The sequence below is a fragment of the Heliangelus exortis genome, chromosome 1, assembly GCF_036169615.1.
Source record: "Heliangelus exortis chromosome 1, bHelExo1.hap1, whole genome shotgun sequence".
NCBI lineage: Eukaryota > Metazoa > Chordata > Aves > Apodiformes > Trochilidae > Heliangelus > Heliangelus exortis.
This window is the reverse complement of record NC_092422.1, coordinates 13398760-13417992: the sequence shown is the minus strand read 5'-3', so window position 1 is coordinate 13417992 and position 19233 is coordinate 13398760. Positions and strand designations below refer to the sequence as shown.

The 19233-nt window shown below is 38.7% G+C and overlaps 1 protein-coding gene across 2 annotated transcripts in view; it reads left to right on the top strand.

Moving 5' to 3' along the window:
- The first annotated feature begins 753 nt into the window (after positions 1–753).
- Positions 754–19233, top strand: part of PGR (progesterone receptor) — a 36903-nt gene continuing 18423 nt past the window's right edge. Inside the window, exons 1-4 of one of the 2 annotated variants that reach the window (XM_071734327.1) lie at positions 754–850; positions 1091–2428; positions 3625–3776; positions 16925–17041. In XM_071734327.1, coding sequence (XP_071590428.1) covers positions 1278–2428; positions 3625–3776; positions 16925–17041 — 1420 coding nt within the window. In that variant the 5' untranslated portion in view covers positions 754–850; positions 1091–1277. Of the gene's footprint in view, positions 851–899; positions 2429–3624; positions 3777–16924; positions 17042–19233 lie in introns of those variants that run through there. The other variant, XM_071734335.1, reaches the window with a different exon arrangement.

Below are 19233 nucleotides of genomic sequence, written 5' to 3'. Positions count from 1 at the left end.
AGTGCTGTGTAATGCAAACTATGTAACCTGTTGTTTTCGGTGTTTTTTGGTTGTTTTTTTGTTGTTGTTGTTTTTTGGGTTTTTTTGTTTTGTTTTGTTTGTTTGTTTGGGGTTTTTTGTTTGTTTTTTGTTTTTTTGTTTTTTTTCCCAACTAGTAATTGCCTTATCGAGCCGACTGGGTTCTGCAACAAAGCTAACATTTTACACAAAATGCCTGGCAGCAATCAGCTGGTGACAGCTTCTTGGTCAGAACTAACTTGGTCTGAACTGTAACATACGATGTGCAGAGTGGCCAGGCAGACCAGGTCCATTTTAAAGGTCCTCTCATTCACCCTGACCAGATAAATATTAGAAGCAAAAAATGCACCACTTTCCCAACATTTGAAGAAAAAAACTTCGTGCTTTCTTGGTGTAGAGGATATTCTGAGGTCCCAGAATATAATTTGAAGCACTTTAAAATGCCAGTAAGTATAGCTTGTCTTGCTCTCTGCTCTCCAAAACATCTCCTGCCCAGCCTGCTATGAGCCGGTGCCCAGTTCGGGGTGGTGAAGCATGGGGCCGGAGCACCTGCACCAGAGATAGGGATGAGAAGACGGGGAGCCGGCCCAGAAAGCGCAGATCTGAGGCACGGCCAGATGGACAAGAGGAAAGAGGGAGCGAGTTGAAGACACGGCGAGCGATGGGAGGGACGGGCCGGGACAGGCGGAGCGGAGGAGGAGCCGGTGTGAGAGCTGCCGGGTGAGTCCCTGCCCGTGCCCAGCTGCTCCGCGGAGGCAGAGCGGAGCGGCGGGCGGTGACAGGAGCGGCGGGCGGGGCGAGTCCGTGCCCGGAGCGGGGACGCAGCCCCTCGGTGAGGGCGCGGGCTGGAGGCGGGGAGGGGCGAGGAGGGGTGGGCGGAGAGGGGGCGGCCAGCCCGCCCGGACCGAGCTGGGACGGCGGGAAGCAGTCGAGAGAAGAGCGGAGCCGGGAGTAGGGGGGCAGCGAGGCGCAGCCCGCCCGCCGCAGCCGGAGCCTTGGCGAAAGGACGCGGCTCTCCCGGCCGCAGCTCTTCCCGCCTCCCGCACCCGCTCCGGTCTTTTCCTCTCTCCAGGCTGCGTCGCCCCCGGATCCCTTTCAGCCCCCTACGGGCGGCGGCGGTGGCCGGGGCTGAGCCGCTCCCTCGAAGGCAGCACCATGTGAGGGGCACCTGCGCCACCGCCCCAGCGGGAACGTCCAGGATGTGAATAGCCGGACGCCCTCCGGAGATTCAGCGACGTCCACTCCTGCCCCGGGCCAGCATGACCGAGGTGAAGGCCAAGGAGCCCCGAGCGCCTCCGGCTGCCAGAGACGGGGCGGTCCTGCTGCAGGGCCAGCCCGGCAGAGACACTTTTCGCAGGGAAACGGAGGCCATCGACATCGCCCTGGACAGGCTGCTTTACCCCAAGAGCAGCGACGAGGAGGAAGACGAGGAGGAGGAAGAGGAAGAGCTGCAGCAGCAGCCGGGGGAGGAGGAGGACCAGGACTCTCTCCCCTACGGGCCGGGGAGCGGCCCCCTCTCGGACAAGGACTCCCTGGACACGGTCCTGGACACCTTCCTGGCGCCAGCCGCTCATGCTGGCTCCGCCGCGGCTCCCTGGTCCTTCTTCGGGGCGGAGACCGGGGAGCCGCCCGACGCCCCGTTGTGCCGCGGTCCCTCGCAGAAGGCGGCCGAAGCAGCCCCGGAGGCTCCGGGACCCTCGCAGCCCCCGTCGCGGCCCGTCCCGCTCTGGCCGGCCGGCGACACCCTGACCGCTGCCTCTAAACTGGCGGGGGCCGGCGCGGAGGGTCCAGCGTCGGCTTCCAAAGGCGAAGCCCCGGGGTTGGCGGCGGTGCCCGGCGGTTCCCGGGCGGCGGAGCCGGGGCAGGAGTACCTGCACGTGCCCCTGCTGCCGCTCAACTCGGCCTACCTGGCCTCGCGCACGCGGCAGCTGCTGGACGTGGCCGAGTACGAGGGCGGCGGCGGCACCGGCACCACGGGGCCGCGCTCCTCGCCCCCCGGCCCGGACCTGGCGGGATACGGCTACCCGGCGGCGGAGGGCAAGGAGGGGCACTTCGCTTACGGCGATTTCCCGCCCGCTCTGAAGATCAAGGAGGAGGGTCTCGGCCTGACCGCCCCTTACCCAGGCGGCAGGGCCACCCCCGCGGCGGGCTGTGCCGAGTACCCTCAGCCCCCACGGGCCGGGCAAGAGTCCTCGTTGGAGTGTGTCCTCTACAAGACGGAGCCCACCCTCCTGCCCGGGGCCTACGGGCCGACGGCGGCGGCGCCCGACAGCCTGCCCTCCACCTCGACCGCGCCTCCGGGCCTCTACCCGCCCCTGGGTCTCAACGGGCACCAGCCCCTGGGCTTCCCGGCGGCGGTGCTGAAGGAGGGCTTGCCGCAGCTGTGCCCGCCATACCTCGGCTACGCTCGGTAAGGCGGCGGATCCGTTCGCGCGGGTGCCCTTGCTGAGGGGACGGGCCGAGGGGAGAGCCCCGCGCTTTCTGCTGAGGAGGAGCTGACGCTCCGTGGGGCTCCGGGAAGGTGTCGAGAGACGCGCGGGCAAAGTTTTACTTAGTCCGATCAAGTTTTAGGCTGTAACTGCAGCCTCATTTCCATTTTCTGTATTGCTTGTGCACGCCACGGTGTCCCAGGTCTGTGGGGTAACTTTCCCAGCACGGTGTTAACTTTGCAGCGGGCACCTTTCGGGTCTTTGTGGCACGATGGCTCTCAGGCAGAAGTCCCGTTTTGGTCCCTGTGGCAGTTCGGTGCCATCTGATGCGTGAGCAGGTGACCGGCTCCAGGGAGCGGGGGCAGTGTTCTCCAGGCTGTCTTCCCAGACGGCGAGAAAATATTCATAAATACGTAGATGTTTTACAAAATATACCCGAATTGGGAAAAAAAACCCTACGTTACCCCTAGGTAATGTCACATAAAAAATTTGAAACACCCGTGTATTGACTTGTTAGAATGAAATAGCCTAATGTGATGCCAAGGTGTTATGCATTGCCTAGAAATGTATGCAAAAATGCATATATACAATGCTGCAGTTTCAATGGAAATCCTTGATTTTTGCAAAAACAATGATTAAGTAGGTGGGTATATTTATTTTCTTGAGGAGTAATTGAGAAGTGCTTCCCGCTTTCTTCAATGCTGCATCTGAGTGGGAAGTGACAAAATATAAAAAAAAAATTCTAGCTGAGATGAAACTTAATTTCCTATATAAAGGGGTTATTCAAAGTTAATTGAATCATATTTGATTCTGTCTGTGCTCGATTCTACATGCAGAAAAATAGAGTATCATCCAGGATGATTTTACTCACTGGAGAAGATGAATGTTTTAGCAGAGTTCGTAAACTGTGCATTTTTTAACTGAAGCAGATTGAAATGCAACTAAGCTTTTGCCCTTTTCTGTTTATTGATGAGACAGACTTTAAATATGGGCCTTTACCCTAGTAGGAATTAGCTCTTAAGCAAAAAAGGCATTTATACTTTATTTTTTTATTACCCTTCTGTAGCTTGATTGCAAATTTATAATGTTTTTAGTATGAACCTGATAACTACAGGTAAGTAGCTAGTTGTTGCAAAACTGGATATTTCATTTCTTTTAACTCTTTTTTCTTTTGAAGGTCAGATGCAGAAACCAGCCAAAGTTCTCAGTACGGGTTTGAATCGCTACCCCAGAAGATTTGTCTCATCTGTGGTGATGAGGCTTCTGGTTGCCACTATGGAGTACTTACCTGTGGAAGTTGTAAAGTCTTCTTTAAAAGGGCAATGGAAGGTACTAAATGATGCCATTATTCCAAATTATCTGAAATACACCTTTTTAGGGACTGCTAAGAACATCTCTTTCATTTATGGCTGATGGTTAAAAGTGTTGCCACTCTAGTAATTTTGTTTTCACAGAATGGGTTGGAAGGGACCTTAAAAATCTGTTTCTAGCTCCCTTGCCAGGGACAGGGACATCTTCCATTAGACCAGGTTTTGGCAACTGTCTTTTAAAAAAATATTACCGTGAATAATGACTATATTATTTCTTAATCTATATTGCTAGTATTATTTGTTTGACTTTCATTATTTGCTATTTATTAGTTACTGTTACCAGTTAGTTTTTCCAAGTAGGTAGAATTTCATTAAAACCTTTTGTGTTACACAATTTGTTTTAAAAAGTGTAAATGCTATTTGAAGGAAGATTTTGTGTGTATGAACTGATGGGCAGATAAGAATTTATTTTGGCTTCATTTGGTTTTCAAAGTCATGGAATTTTTCTTGCTTACAAGAAGAGAATTCGGCTTCCTGAAATTTATGGAAGTATTTCAAGTTTCACTGAACTATTTCAAGTCATAATAATAATAAATGGATTCGACTTTTGTTCCAAATTGCCAGTAAATTGCAAAGTCAAGCTGCATGTTTAATAAATTAAAACAGTGCTTATGTTTATTTTTTTTTCTTTTTTGGATTATTTTATATGCCTTGTCCATAAATCCTCACTGAGATTTTAAGTAGGAATACAAGAGCAGACTTCTTTATTCAGTTAAACTGATGAAGAGATTAAACAAACATTTCCATATTTTATATTTTATCTCCTTTACTGATTTTTATCTGATCCTGTGAAAACTAGGATATTCAAATTTCTGGTCCAAATGCTTTAAAAAATTATTTTTATGGTGTATAGATTCCTTAGAAAAAACATGAAATATATATCTTTAGGATACATAGTTTATTCCACTCCCCAGGATTTATTGCTGTGAAGATTAAAAGGGAAGTATTGTAAAATTAGAAGTTTAGCAAATTAATGTGGTTAGATTTTTTTGTTCCAGTATGTTGTTAATATCTGCTTTTAAGTGTATGATCTTGTTCTTCCTTCAGCATCCTACGTCCATGCAAAATGGTAACACTGTAGACCAGCTGGGCCAGAGGAACTTCTGAGCTAGTGCCTCATTTCCTTTAATACATTTAATGGAATTAATGAGGAAGACATTAAAAACAAACATCTTATGTTGCAAGGAAAGCAGCTGTGGCTTAAGTCACTTAGAGGAACACATTTAATTTTCACTTACTCTTTACTAGTCTCTTAATTTGGCTTCACATTTTTTGCTTTGGTTGTTTTGGTAAAATAGCCATATACTTTTAGAAAAAATGAGCTATGTTTTAAGAAAGAGTGTAGTAAACTTTATGAGTGCCATATTTAAAAATAAGTTTTATTATTAATTTTTCACCTATGTGGTAATATGTTCAATTTTTATTTGAATTCAATTCCGCCACTTTTGAATTTTATCTCTTTCCTAAACTAGTTGTGTTTATGCAGTAGATGAACCTGGTCAAATCTTACTACTGTTCAACATAAATATTTTAATGATAAATGTTAAGGCATATAAATTGGTAGCAGAAAGGTCTTAAGGTTGTTTTTAACTGACCATGTAATCACAGTCTCTATTTGCAGAATCTTGCTAGATTAAGAATATAGACATAAAGAGAAATAATACTTCATCACAATTACAAAACCAAAATGCTTTTGTTTTACATAGCAACTTCATATTTCTCATTTTAAATTATCCCAAAGACTGAAAGTGAGGAAGTGTGTCTGGATTTTTTAGGAAGATTACTCCAAGAACAGACAATGACTTCAGACTTCTTGGCTTTAGTAAGGAAAAATACAGGTTATTGAATCTTATGGGGAAGCATGGCAGGAGTGAGCAGTGTGGGCATGAGTAAAATGGACTTATACAGTTACCTGTATTTGTGCAGAAAGTGCAAGTCAACAGAGAGTTTCTTAAAGAAATGGGCTTTTTTATTTTAATGGAAGCATGGGATGTGATTACTAGTACTGAAATGATCCCATTTGTGAGTACATAATTGAGTTAATTTAAGCTTAAAGTTCTTTTTTGTTTATTTCTTACGAGAAATAAAGGTTTAACATTACTCTTCTGTAATAAGAAACAGAGGATTGTTATTGTAGGTGCAAAGGAAAATACTTTATAAAAATTCATAGTGGCAATTATAAAAACTTGATACCTTATTCCTATGTAAAATGCCTCCTGACCATTACGTGTTACGAGTGGGAATGCATTATTTACCTTTTTTAATTTTAGTAGTACTGCAGAGAAATGTTTTTGCTTTTTAAAATAAAATATTTTATTAAATTATTTTAAAACTATCTTTTAAAATTTAAATTATTTTTAAATTATTTTAAAATAATAATAATTAATGCTAAAATTTATGAGTGCGAATTCATGATCAAAAGTCTGCTTTTCATATACTTCTCATGAATATTGATATCTGTGAGAAATTAAAATGTTTGGAAACAGATCACTTTTGCTACTTCTTGGATTTTCTAGTGTGTAGATTACAAGGTATGCAGTACAGTGGTGTTAAATCTGTTGGAAAACTACTGTAATTTTCTCTGTTAATTATTTCTGCCATCTCAAATACATTGGCTGTTTTAAACCTAATAACCTATGTAATTTTTGTTCCAGAAATTATCGTGTTCATACACCATTTATTTTATTCTCCCCAGTTGTGTGGAGAATACTGTATTAGTTAAATACTGTCCTTGGGGTAAAATGGACTGATTCTTTATCCAGAAAACTCCATTTTTCATCTGTAATATTTTTGAAGAAAAAAACCCAACAGGGCTTATTTAAAATATTCAGACTGACCAGTCATTTACAACTGTGTAGGCAAAGATAGAAATAGAATCATAGAATTGTTTTGGTTGAAAAAGACCTTTGAGACCATCAAGTCCAACTGTTAATAGAAGAGTTTCTACAATAAGCACAATTTAATTCTGTATTTGAATATAATTAGCAGGCAGGGTGTCAGAACTGTATTAGGATCACTAAAATGAAAGAGTAGATTTAAAATGAAATTATTTTATTGCTTGGTAATGAATCATAATATATGCATGATTGATAAATACTTGCTGTCTTTTGGGTTCTTGATTCCCCATGTGTTTCTTTATAAGTGAGGCAAAAGATGGTGTTAATACAGTAAGTCTATTTTACCATAAGCAGAATCCTAAAGTAGGTTAACCAAAAATACAAGTCATTTTTGGGGGTAAGTTTAGTGTAGCAGAAATGAAAAACAATTAGTACTAGAAGTGGGGAGGACAAAATATAGTTACAGACAAAATGCTTTTTCTTTTCTTTTCTTTTCTTTTTTTTTTTTTTTTTTTTTTACTTTTGGAATGTTTATTGGCTTTTAGAGGCTGTATATTTTCCATTCTTCCCTTAAAGAATAGATTTATCAGTCCATTAATTCACTTATTCTATAAGCAAATTACAAGGCATTATAAAAATTTGTTAAATTTGCTTATAATTAAAATAACAAAAATTGTTTATATTTGATGAGCTGGTGTTGTTCCTGTCAGTGAGCTGAGAGTGACTGGCAGTTTGGAGTTACCAATTAAAAAGAATTCAGAATTACTATTTGAAATGCTTTCAAATATGTAGAATTACTATATTTGCAAAGTACTTTGCTGTTGATGATCAGATGTTCTTAAAGTGCTGTCAGAATACATAGTTCATGGTGACAAAAATTAGGTATATTTCTAATGGGGCTTTAGGAGAACGAAGATGAATAAATGAGCTCAATTTTGTAGCACATGACTGTGAAATAGTCCTTAATGATGTCTGCAATAAGATGACACATGCAGGACAACCACAATCAAAATGCTTGTGTACCACCATGGTAAAATTTCTGTCCTGAGCAGGAGCCTAGTGTGTAGAATTTTGATTCTGGACTTACTCTGTTTCTAACGTGTGGTTTCTTGTTGGGTTCCATTCTTGCCTTTTTGGTCAAAAGCGTCTCCTTTGGAGTTTTACTAATGATAAATTAAAATTCCCTAAATCGTAAATTTCGAGTGCTGTACTTCCTTTATTAAATCCCACTTCCTTTTTTATATTTATCTAGAGCATTTGTCTTCCTTTCTACTCCATTTCTATTATTGTTGTCTAATGAAAATTTGTTGCCCAAACCTGAAGAGTTGTACAGATAATAGCATCAGGGAACAAGCTCAGTCATATGTAGTAGGTAACACTTAACGGACAAAGTTAAGAAAAGTTCTGTTCTCTCGTGAGACCTGAATTTGGGCAAACTCAACCTTACAAAAAGTAGATTTTCCACAAGTTTTCACTTTCTGTATAGGGAGAGGTACTCGTGGAGGAATTAAAGATGAACTATGTCTACTCACTCAGAATGCTGACCATGACTTCAACCAAACTTTATCTAATAAATTTTATCTGACTTTTATGTATAAGCACTTTTGTGATGACAGTGTGGTTCACTTTGTAAACTGGACTAAACATTTGTGCTTTTCCATAGTTTCAGAATGTAAAAAGGCACAGCACACCAAATATTTTAAAAGATGCCAACCCCTGATAGAAAATATTCTTAGAAAAAGGAGTGAAATGCAATACTGCAGAGACCCTTTCAGCTGTGAAACTGATGAAGCAGATGCAAAAATTTACTTTTTCTTCTAACTCTGCAGTGTTTTTCGGTTTTAGCCCAACTTTACAGGCTGGATCTTGGGACCAGATTCTGGTACAGTGTGTACTGTAAACCTGATAGTGATGAACATTTCATTAGGTAGAAAACACAATCATTAAAAGCATACATAGGGCAAATTGAGAGATGCAAATGCTTTTCATTTAATGTAACACTAATTAACATTTAGCATTAGTAATGCTCTTTTGTTTTGCGTATGACCAAAAAGCTCCAATGTACAGTTGGCTAAGTGCTTTTTCAAATTCAAAAGTACAAAATCACTTAATTAGTTCAAAATTAAGGTGGAGAGTGTCACTTGTGAGAATGAAGAATTTGCATCATTAAAAAGGGAAAGAAGAAAATCCGAGCTGATACTTAATGTTTGTCTTCTTCATAGTTCAGACTTCAAAAGTATTTGTTGCTTAGCCACTTGATAAACATTAATTGGATTAAATTATTCATGTGTGCCACAACAACTGAGTGTGCTAAGACTGCATTTGTTCTGGTGCTTTGGCTGTTGTGCCAGTTCTGGGCTTACTACTGCTCCCATTGTGACTTATTACTGTTTTCCTGACTTGCATAGCTTAGAACATAATCAGCTTGAGAAATGTGAATTACTAAAATTTTTGCATTACCTTTATGTAATATTTTAGATAATTATCAAGGTATCAGATAATTATCAAATACCATGTTAAACATCTTTTCAAGTGGAGTAGGAACACCTTCTCAGGTCGTGTAGACCTTCATGTGTTAAAGAGCACCAGCAACTGAATGTTCAGTGCTGCTGCATGCTCCTCTTTTCTAACTTTAGGTGTACACAATCTGTGTAAACTGAGCTGCTTATCTTAATTCACTTTACAGTGCATGGAGAGAAACAAAAAATTCTAGGAAGTAATTCACTGACTTATTTTGGGTATCTACCTGGGACTGAAATAAGAGTACTCTAACAGTAGCTGTTTCTCACCACTCACAAAGGAGTGCCAGGTGATAATATTCACTGTCTGCATCTGGTGACATGATTTCCACCCATGTCACCAAGGAAGCTAATAATTTTTTGTAGTATATAAAAGAAATATAAGTATTTAAAATACTTAGACTATTTATTTTCAAATATTTTAAAATATTGTGTGTAAAAGAATAGGTATAAAATAATATATAGACACTTATTTGAACTATTGATATATTTATAATTTACATAATGTAAGTATATAAAAGGTAAGTATTTATAGTCAGACTGTTTTCTGCTGAAATAAATGTAGTTTTGGTGGTGTAAATCTTACGCTGTCTATCTGTTCAGAACTGTTGATATAAGATGTGGTTTTTAGAAACTACTGAGTGGAAAGACTTGGCAAACAGTCATTTGTATGTTACAGTCTGCCATTATGTGTGGTGATATATGGCTGCACTTCAGAGGTTTCCTGGTTTACCTCGCCACAGCTCCTGCATTTCAAGTGCCTGTTGCATAATACCATGTAACATCTGAGCACATTTCAACAATCTGGAGTCTTCTGAGTTTAAAACATAAAACATAGTTTTATGTAAGCATTGAGACTGAGGAGAAAATTCTTGTCCAGTTGTTACAATAGCATCTTGCTTTGTTCTGAAAGGCAATGTTCCGTGTGGGATTTGCTGCACCAAGCTGTAGGCACGTGTAATGTGGACGTGCAGATTTCATCCAGTTACTGTAAACGTGCAGTTGACTGTTACACAACCAAAGTCTCCACATCTTCTCCAGAGAAATTGCATCCTAAAGTACCTGTTTTTCTCTTGTGCCCAAGAAGGGAGTGTATGCTACTTGTTTTTCTGAATGTCCACACTTCAGAATATAGTTACTGAAAGGAATCCCCTCTTCATGTTTTTTTTTAGCTGTTTGTTGTCCATTGGGTGTTTTGGTCAACAGGTAGCAGTACCTGGTGGTTTTGCATGTTGGCTCTTTCTGCTACTGATATTTCTGAGTTTCCTACCTTTATTATTCCTAAAGGGTGAGTGGGTGACCCTGTCCCACCAGTTGAATTGTAGGACAAGTCAAGAGAATAATAGGAAGATAAATAAAAAACAGGATGGCAGTGTGATTTAACATTTTTACTAAGATCAGGAGGAGACAAAATGTAACTCTAATGCTTATATTGGTAGGAGAGTACTACACTAAGGGATAAAAAGAATAAAAACTTGTGCTTTAGTGATGTATAACTGAAACAGTGGAAGTGCTTTTAAAGTAGGTTTTGTGTTCAAATACTATGCTCTATATTGTTAAGAGAGAAAACTCTTAGTGACTAAAAAATCTGGAAGTCCCATAATTTTGCATGTTTATATCACTAACATAGTTAATTACATTAAAATGGTAACCAAGGACAATCCAGAATCTCCCTCTGAAAGATTCTAGATTTGGAAACTCTTTACTGTTGTCAGTTCCCATATTTAGAATTGAAGACTTTATGCCTTTCAAGATGTTGAAGTGGTAAACAATCTAAGCAAACCAACTGAAAATCAATATGAAATTGTAATCCTGATTTTGTAGTTCTTTATAGTGAAATAGGACTTAATTTTGCTTCATTTTGGTTTTCTGTTTGGTTTTGGTTTTTTTCCTTGTTGGAAATGATGGAACAGTCAGTCTTCAAAAAGACTGAAATCCAGAATTGTGACTTTTAGCTGTGTCCAGGAATGAATGAAAGCAGGATGTTTACATTTAATTGTTCTGGTTTGCAACTATCATAAAACCAGTTTGCTTGTTGCTGTCAGGGGAAGTGATTTTGGAAGGAAAAAGACAGTGGTGTGGCAGGATTCACAGCAAAAGGCAGGAAGATTTTGAGATTAGGATGCAAGAGAATAAGAGTTAGTCAAGTATGTTATAAGCACTAGAAGTGTTTCTTTGAAGAGAAGGAAAGCAGTGCAACATTTGGTGGTTTGAAAATGCCACATCCCTTCTAGAGAAACCAGTTTTGTTTGGTCCACTTAAAAAAAACGTGACAGAGAACTGGAAGATTACATAGCTAAAATCAGCAGACTATATACGGATTTGTTGTAAATAAATTTTTGTCAAAAATTCCTTGTAAATCTGTGCACCAAGTCAAAACACACTATTAAAAAAAAAAAAAAAAGACTAGATTTGACTTAGGAAGGAAGATTTTATCGGTTTCCATTCTCAACCTTTTTTTTTCTGTCACATGTAATTAAAGCAAAGGAATGAAAGACTGGCTGTGCTAACTTCTAGGACCTGTTACAATCATAAACCCCATTGCAGCAGCACAAATAGGCAAGGTAAGGCCATGATATGAGAGCTGTGTTCCAGTGCCTGAAAGGAGTCAAATACACTTTCCCTTCTTGCATCCCTGATTGCCAGGCTATCAGATGACTAAGATACCATCATTCTTTACTGTTTTCACTTTGAACTATATTCTTATGAAGAAAGGAATTCCACATTAGTTCATCTAGAAGATTCAACAATTGAACATAGTCAAAAGTTACTCTGCTATCTGCTCTTTGGTCCACTGAATCTGAAATTCCTTGCTGTGAAGCAGATTTGCACGAGTAGCAGGTCTTTATACCAGTACAGACTGCAGAGTAGTAGTCAGGACACCTGCTTAAGAGGTAAGAAATAAGAATTTTATTTCCATGGGTGAAGAGGGAAATCAAAAGAGAATGTCCCACTAACTACTGGGCTTTTTATAAAAAGATGCATGGTAGGGGACATGTTTTTTTTTAAGTGTTTAGAATCTTAGCTCTCACTTCAGAGACTTATTTTTAGAGAGAATGTTATTCCAGAAATTGAATTTGCATTAAATAATTAAAAAACATTTTTTGAGGTATGTCGAATCTTGGAGATTTTAATGGCCTGTAATGGCACACAGGGACATGAAGGGCATGTTGACATTATTACAAACTAGTATAGATTCTGAGTTCTCCAAGACTGAAACCCATAAACCCACATAGTAAGAGGCAAATTCAACCCATGTTTGCTGTTTCACACATTGAAACAGTGTAAATAGAACAGTGTAAATAGAGCAGATTCAGATCTGAGCACAGGTTGCTGGCTGTGTTACTCATTTCTGATGATGATAGGCTAGGCTGCCTAGCTATGGAAAACCTGGTTGTCAGAGCAAGCACAGAGTAATCCTTACTCAAATATATTATCTTAGCTTCCAAAACTAATTTTTTTTTTCTCAAAAGCTCCATCTGCACCATTATCTTTAGTATAGGTATACAGGTCAAGCTATATTCCATTTTGTTAATTTTAAATTGATTTTTGTTACTGTCTTCCACAAGAAACTTGACAAGGAGTACCAAATTTAGTCATGTTTAAAGAGTAATTACTTTGTTTTTTTTAAACCTATTGATACAGTTTGTACTTCTGAAAAATTTTAAGAGGTATATCACATTGGTAGTAAATTACTGAGCAAAACTTGGATTTTTGGGAGATATTTGACAATAAAAGATTTTACAAAGAGATGCAATAGATATCTGCAGTTCTCAGGCAGGATTCTAAAACTGAGCTAAATACAGATAGCAGTCCTCCAGTAGTGAGGATAGGATGATACAAGAAAGCACTGCCAGTTAGGAGTGATACAGGAAGGCAGAATCACATACGGGAGAGAAAAAAAAGATTTGAGAAAATATCTTTATTTGCAGACAGGAGGAGCTGAGAGTTTGCAAACACTTTGATTTTGTGCAAGGTAGCAGCAGTTGAGGACTGATGCACTTACTACAAATCACTGCTTGCACCTGATACTCCTGGGTTAGATAAAGCCTTGTGTTTTCCATATTTTGCACTTCTGCAAGATCTCTGCAACTCATTAATTCACTCTAGTGACAGCATGTCAGTGAGCTAAGTTAATAGTGCAGTTTTCAAAGACAATGTGGGTGCTACTTCCAGCAGTATTTTTATCAACATGTCTCAGTGCTGGAGCACAATCTGTGCAGCTTTGCTCATAGCAAAACCAGTGATCATATTTGTGTGTGTGAACTATTGGCATTTTGACCACTTCCTGATACAAACGTGCCTGTATGGCAATAGTCATTACAGTACTTAAAATTCTATTTGCCTCTTTGCAGCAGGATTTCCACCTTTGCCAACATAAATGAACTTTGTTGGAGGTTAAGAAAAATGCTATCCCACAAGAATCTGGTAATATCAGTAATAGATTCAGTTATCTGTATTTTCTCCATATTCTCAGTCAAATCCAAGGCACAAGTTTATATGTTGAGAGAGAGAGCTACAATGTGCACTTCAAAAAACAGGTGGCAAGGAAACATGTATAGGAAATGTAACATTGGATGAGAAGGTGGCAGTTGCCAGGAAGTTTCTATATTCATATTTTTGTAAAGAACACAAGTACCAACTTTTACTTTCTTACCTGTGCTCTACTGATTAGACTACTATCCTATTTTTCTGTTTCTTTAATGTTTTCTTCATATTAAAGCCAAGACTGAAATAAAGAAAATACATTTTCAAACAAATGTTTTACCAGTCCATAAAAATATGCCAAACAGCTTCATCAATTAATTGTCACATAAATCTTAAATTAATCAAATATCTGATATTTGCCAGTTTATACACAATCTGTCCCTCAGGTGGTTGCTGCCACTTTAATATTAATGTCAGGTAAAGTGCATTTTCTCAGATCCCAGTTCAGCATAGTGGTAGAAATGGTTCCAGTTGAGAACATTGACTCAGATCTAGCTATGGATCTGAGATGCAGGCAGGTGCCTGCAATAAAAAACTGTCTGACAGATGAGAATATTGAAAAATACTATATAATCAAATCTTAAGTGTTTTCCAAATAAATTTTAGATGAATCAATGAAGGGAATACCATTCGGGACAGGAACTGTTAGAGATTAGATGGAGATGAGCAGAGTGGAAAACCCACATGAAGGTGCAATTAAAGCTCAGGATATGACTTGCCTTTTATAGCATTGAGGGAACTGGTTGGCAGTAATAATCAAAAAACACCTGAGATTTTATCACAAGAATCTCAGGGGAGGTTGGGTTGGCAGGGTTTTGGCTTATTTTTTAAGGCTGATGTTGTGGAGGCTTTATGAGCTAGGTGAAGAAATAATTAAGATTAGATCATTGATCATTATTTGATTTTGAAATACAGTTAATTAAATAAATAGGAATCAAATAATACTAGCTTTTTGAAGATCAAAGCAAAATCTTTCTGTGCCTAAATTCCAATAACAGGCTTCATTTTCTCCATGGTATGAGACAGATAGATGAGGTATGGGACTAGACAGAGAAGTTATTTAATCCTGTCTGATCTTAAACTCTTGAACATATGAACATTGAAGAGTAGTTTTCATCTTTGTGCTTAAGTTATAGTTCATTTTGCAAATGTGGAAAAATTTGTTGAATTTTGGATTTATAATAAGCAATCTGTGTGTTATGTATTGGTGAAGCAATGCAGTTTCAGATGAAGCAGAATTAGGTTCTACTGATAATCTGTAAATTATGAAGAGAATTTTAAGAGCTGTAGCTTAATTTAAATGTATAACTGTAAATATAAAGTTTTACAAAGCATTGCACCCTTGAATTTTGATGCTTAATCATAATGTTTAAACACTAGTATATTAACAATACAGTCTATTTAAATGTGTACCAGTATAAATCAAGCTGTTAACTTCCAGCAGCAGCGTTGCTGTCACTGCTTCTACCCAAACTCCTTTGAGCTGGCTACTGAGTACTCAGATAAGATAGTATCAAGAGCAAATTCTAAATATTGACATAATTCTAGGATGTATAAACTGTGTTCTCTGAGTGCTTGAAGAGTAATATTGCCCGATACAGCACTGGCTTTGGTAGCTCACTGTTTTTCTGTGTCTTCATAGGGGGCAAAGTACAGTTTGAATACTCTGTAGCATTATGAGCTGCCTTGAGCATTTAGCATTTTTTGGTCTTGCATGGGCATGGCTTATATGAACTCAGACTTTTTAATACTTTTAAAATGCCTAGCAATGTGTGAGGCAACTATTTTTATTACATTATGCTGTTTTCTAGAAAAAAATGCAACTGCTACAATAATTAATTTGGAGCAGTCAGGTTTCTTTCACTGAAACCAAACACAGGGTTCTTAAAAATATGACTAAGAAGTCAATTAATTATCTAAAAGAAATATAGGACAGAAACAACTAGGTTGTTTCACATGGTTTAGCACCAATTCTTCTGTTAGAATGTTATGTTATTCTTTCTCCTTCATTTCCATCTGGTGATTTGTTTTCACTTTGTCTTTCTGCTGTGGAGAAAAGTTATTGGTGAGCAGTAGATTTGTTTGCTACCAATGACATCAGATGGCTAATGCAGAATAATACTGATCTAGAAATTAGTGAAAATTTTAAATCTTTGGCATTGATGACTCATATTTGTAGGCTCCCATCCACAATATTTCATGAAGGAACTATTCATAGTATTGGTACTTCCATACTTTGTCTGTACTTTTTTGACCCATTTTGTTGCTCTCAAAAAAATTTTTTTTTTTGGTTGTTTTCATGCTTTATTACTAGGTGTTGGTAAGAAAGTGAAAATACAGAAATCTGTAGAAGGCAATGTGCACAAACATGCAGGATTTTTAAGCTAAATATTAGAGGGCAGAGCTGGGCTTAAAGGATATGTGACAAATAGCTTTGTTTTCTTTATACTTATGTGGTTAGCTTTGTATATCTATTCAAAATTAAAATAAATCAAAGAAATTATCAGTATTATCCTAAGCATGAAATTGTACTGTTTTCATTTTCTTCAGTTGAAATTTGGAAGTATAATTAAACTTCTTGTACAAAGGAATGTCAGCTAAATTCAACTTCTGCTCTGCTTAAAGCTAATTTCATGTACAATTCCATTTTAGTGCTATAATGACCGGCTCTTCTTGAGTCCTTCAGAATTAAAAAAAAAAAACAACAAAGAGCTAACATAAACCAAAAAGTTACAGCCTTCTTCTATTTGTCCTTTTGGCTGTGTTGGTTGCATCTTTTCATCTGATGTTCCAGCAGGTATAGTACAAAACTGCTTTTCCATCAGAGAAAATTCACTCTGCTTAAAGGGCTCACTTTTGTATTTATATTTGCAACTTCTTCATTCAGTTGTCTGCCAGAACCTCCATGTTAATGCAAGGAAAATTTGCTTAAATTATTTAAAATCAGGAGCAATAGCTTAAAAATAAATTAGAAATAAAGGAATCGGTCTGTCCCCATACTTGAAGTACTTAAGGAATATTGATAGTACAATAATTTAAATGTTCATACTGTTGGAATTTTATAGATGGGGAGTTTCAATCTTAAACAGCTCAAATAAATTATACTTAAATAGTAACACACAACTATTTGAAAGTTAGCATAAAATGAAGGATTCCTGTAGTAGTTCAAGAATGCTTTTTAAAATATTCTGTTATTTTTCAAACATGTATGTACAGAAATGTTAGAAAACATAGTATTAATCCTGCTTTTCTCTTGCCTGCAGGGCAGCACAACTATTTGTGTGCTGGAAGAAATGACTGCATAGTTGATAAAATTCGTAGGAAGAACTGTCCAGCGTGTCGGCTGAGGAAGTGCTGTCAAGCTGGCATGGTCCTGGGAGGTGAGCTGCTTTTCAGATCTGGTACAGAAAAATAGGCAGTTGGGAACAAAACCTTCAAGCTGTTGAGTTTGAGCAAAGTTACTTTGGTATTGCAAAGGAAAGAACCACAATAAAATGTTATCTTTGGAAGAACTACCTGATGTTTTAAAATTCCCTGTAATTTTTCTTTTTGAAGTCTAGAAATCCAAATCTCTTCTGTAGGAATCTTTCTCCTGCTGTGTACCCTTATACTAATTTTCTTAGGAACTGTGTCTATGATGTGTATTTTTAAATAATATTGGATAAGAAAATTTGATTTAGGTAGAAAAATAAAGAAGCAAATTGAGACTGACACCAGCATCAGGAAATAGTACTATCTCCTCTTTTCTGTTAATCTCTGTCTATCATTGTTTTGAGTACATCTCAACAAAATTATATCCTTCTGTTCCACTGAGACTCAAGCAGTGGTTGCATCATCACTACAGACTTTGCATAGTAGATGCAATTCCCATTCTTTCTATTAGTGCTGTAAGAGGTCTGGCTTTTTTATGTGACACTAATCAAAATTGAACACTATGCTTTTGGAAACCTCCAGGGAGAAAGTAGAGTAGGATCAGGTAGTCACATGGCAGGTTTTGCTGTGCTAACATGCAGGAATGATGCATATTTCTTCTTGCATTTTTTTCATACATTTAATGAGAACTTTAGCCATATAAGGTTTTGGATCAGCACAATACATGCTGAGATACATGGAATTAAACAAAAAAGCAAGGTAGAAAACCTATTTCTTTCTTTTATAATTGATTTTAGTGCATCAAACCCTCTTCTCTTTCTGCATTTTATGTAATTTTTTTGTCACTGAAGAAAGGACTGGCATTATATACTATGCATAATTTCATTATCTTTCTTAAACTGTGTTCATTCCTAAGTTAAAACGTGCATGCAGTTAGTTTCCAGACTGTTGTTTGGTTGCACAACTGTATGCTTTTAGTACCTCTAATATTGTATGGCACTGGAGTATCTTGCATGAATGGCCATCATGCTTTGTATTTTTTATTTTTTGCTTTTATGAATGATATAAATCAGTTGTTCCCAACAAGTGAGGAGTTGCTGCTCGTTCTTTGTACTTCATATTCCATAAACAACAGTGCTGCTGCACCTGGAAATAGACAATAGGGATATTGTCTATCCTATTGTCTATCCCTGTCTATCCTATCAGGAGAAGTGATGCTGCAGTGTGCATGGTGTTCTGTGTCGTACCCCTGGACTTCCTAAGCCTACAGTGCTGCCTCTCCTTTGAGCTGTCTTCTCCAAACTGCACCCCTCTCATTGTAGCACTGGAGACAGAGTAACAAGAAGCATCAATCTAACTGATGTTACCTTCTCTCCCTCCATCCCACACCTTGGTCATTCATTGCTACTTCTCATTTAAAAAAATGGAGCTGACAAGCATGTTGATGGCACTGGACTGGGGGAAGTGGATGAAAGAACAAGAACATGTGCTTTGGATCCTTCTCATAGACAAGCTGTGTTTCAGACATGAGATAGGCATGTGTTAGAGAAACTGTATTACTACAAAGGCAAACTTTTCACCCAGAAACTGAAGGATTGTTTCCTGAGGTGACAGAAGAGTCCCCCAGGCTTGGGAGAAAGCAAAGGAGGCAGGAGTCCAGAGTTGGGCTGTGGAAAATGTGTGGTGAGAAGACTTAGGAAAGGAGAAAGTGGCAGATAAAATCTTATAAAGTTTGGGACAGCTTGTAAGGCTGTCTTTTGAGGTTTGAGCAACTTGATCTATGAAAGGTGTCCTATCCCATGGCAGGAGGGGTTGACCAGATGATCTTTAAAGGTCCCTTCCAACTCAAACCATTCTCTGATTCTAACTGGTCTAAATCAGTATAGGTAAAAACTAACTAATGGCTGTGAGTTTTGCACAGCCAAGAGTTTAATGATGATCTAACCTGAATTTTCATGTAGGATTGCCTGGATAATACCAGAAACTAATCCATGAAGTATTTTAACATCACAGGCAATTGTTTCAACAAGTGGAAGAGTGTGATGATTCACTAGCATCATCTACTCCTGCTTCAGTGTTGTTGTAGAAATTCTGCATAGGAAAAATATGCAGAACCTTGATTTCATTGTATGTTTTGCATACGTTTATGGATGTTAGTTTTCCTGGTGTTTTTTTAATGTATGTATTTTCCTCTGGGTGT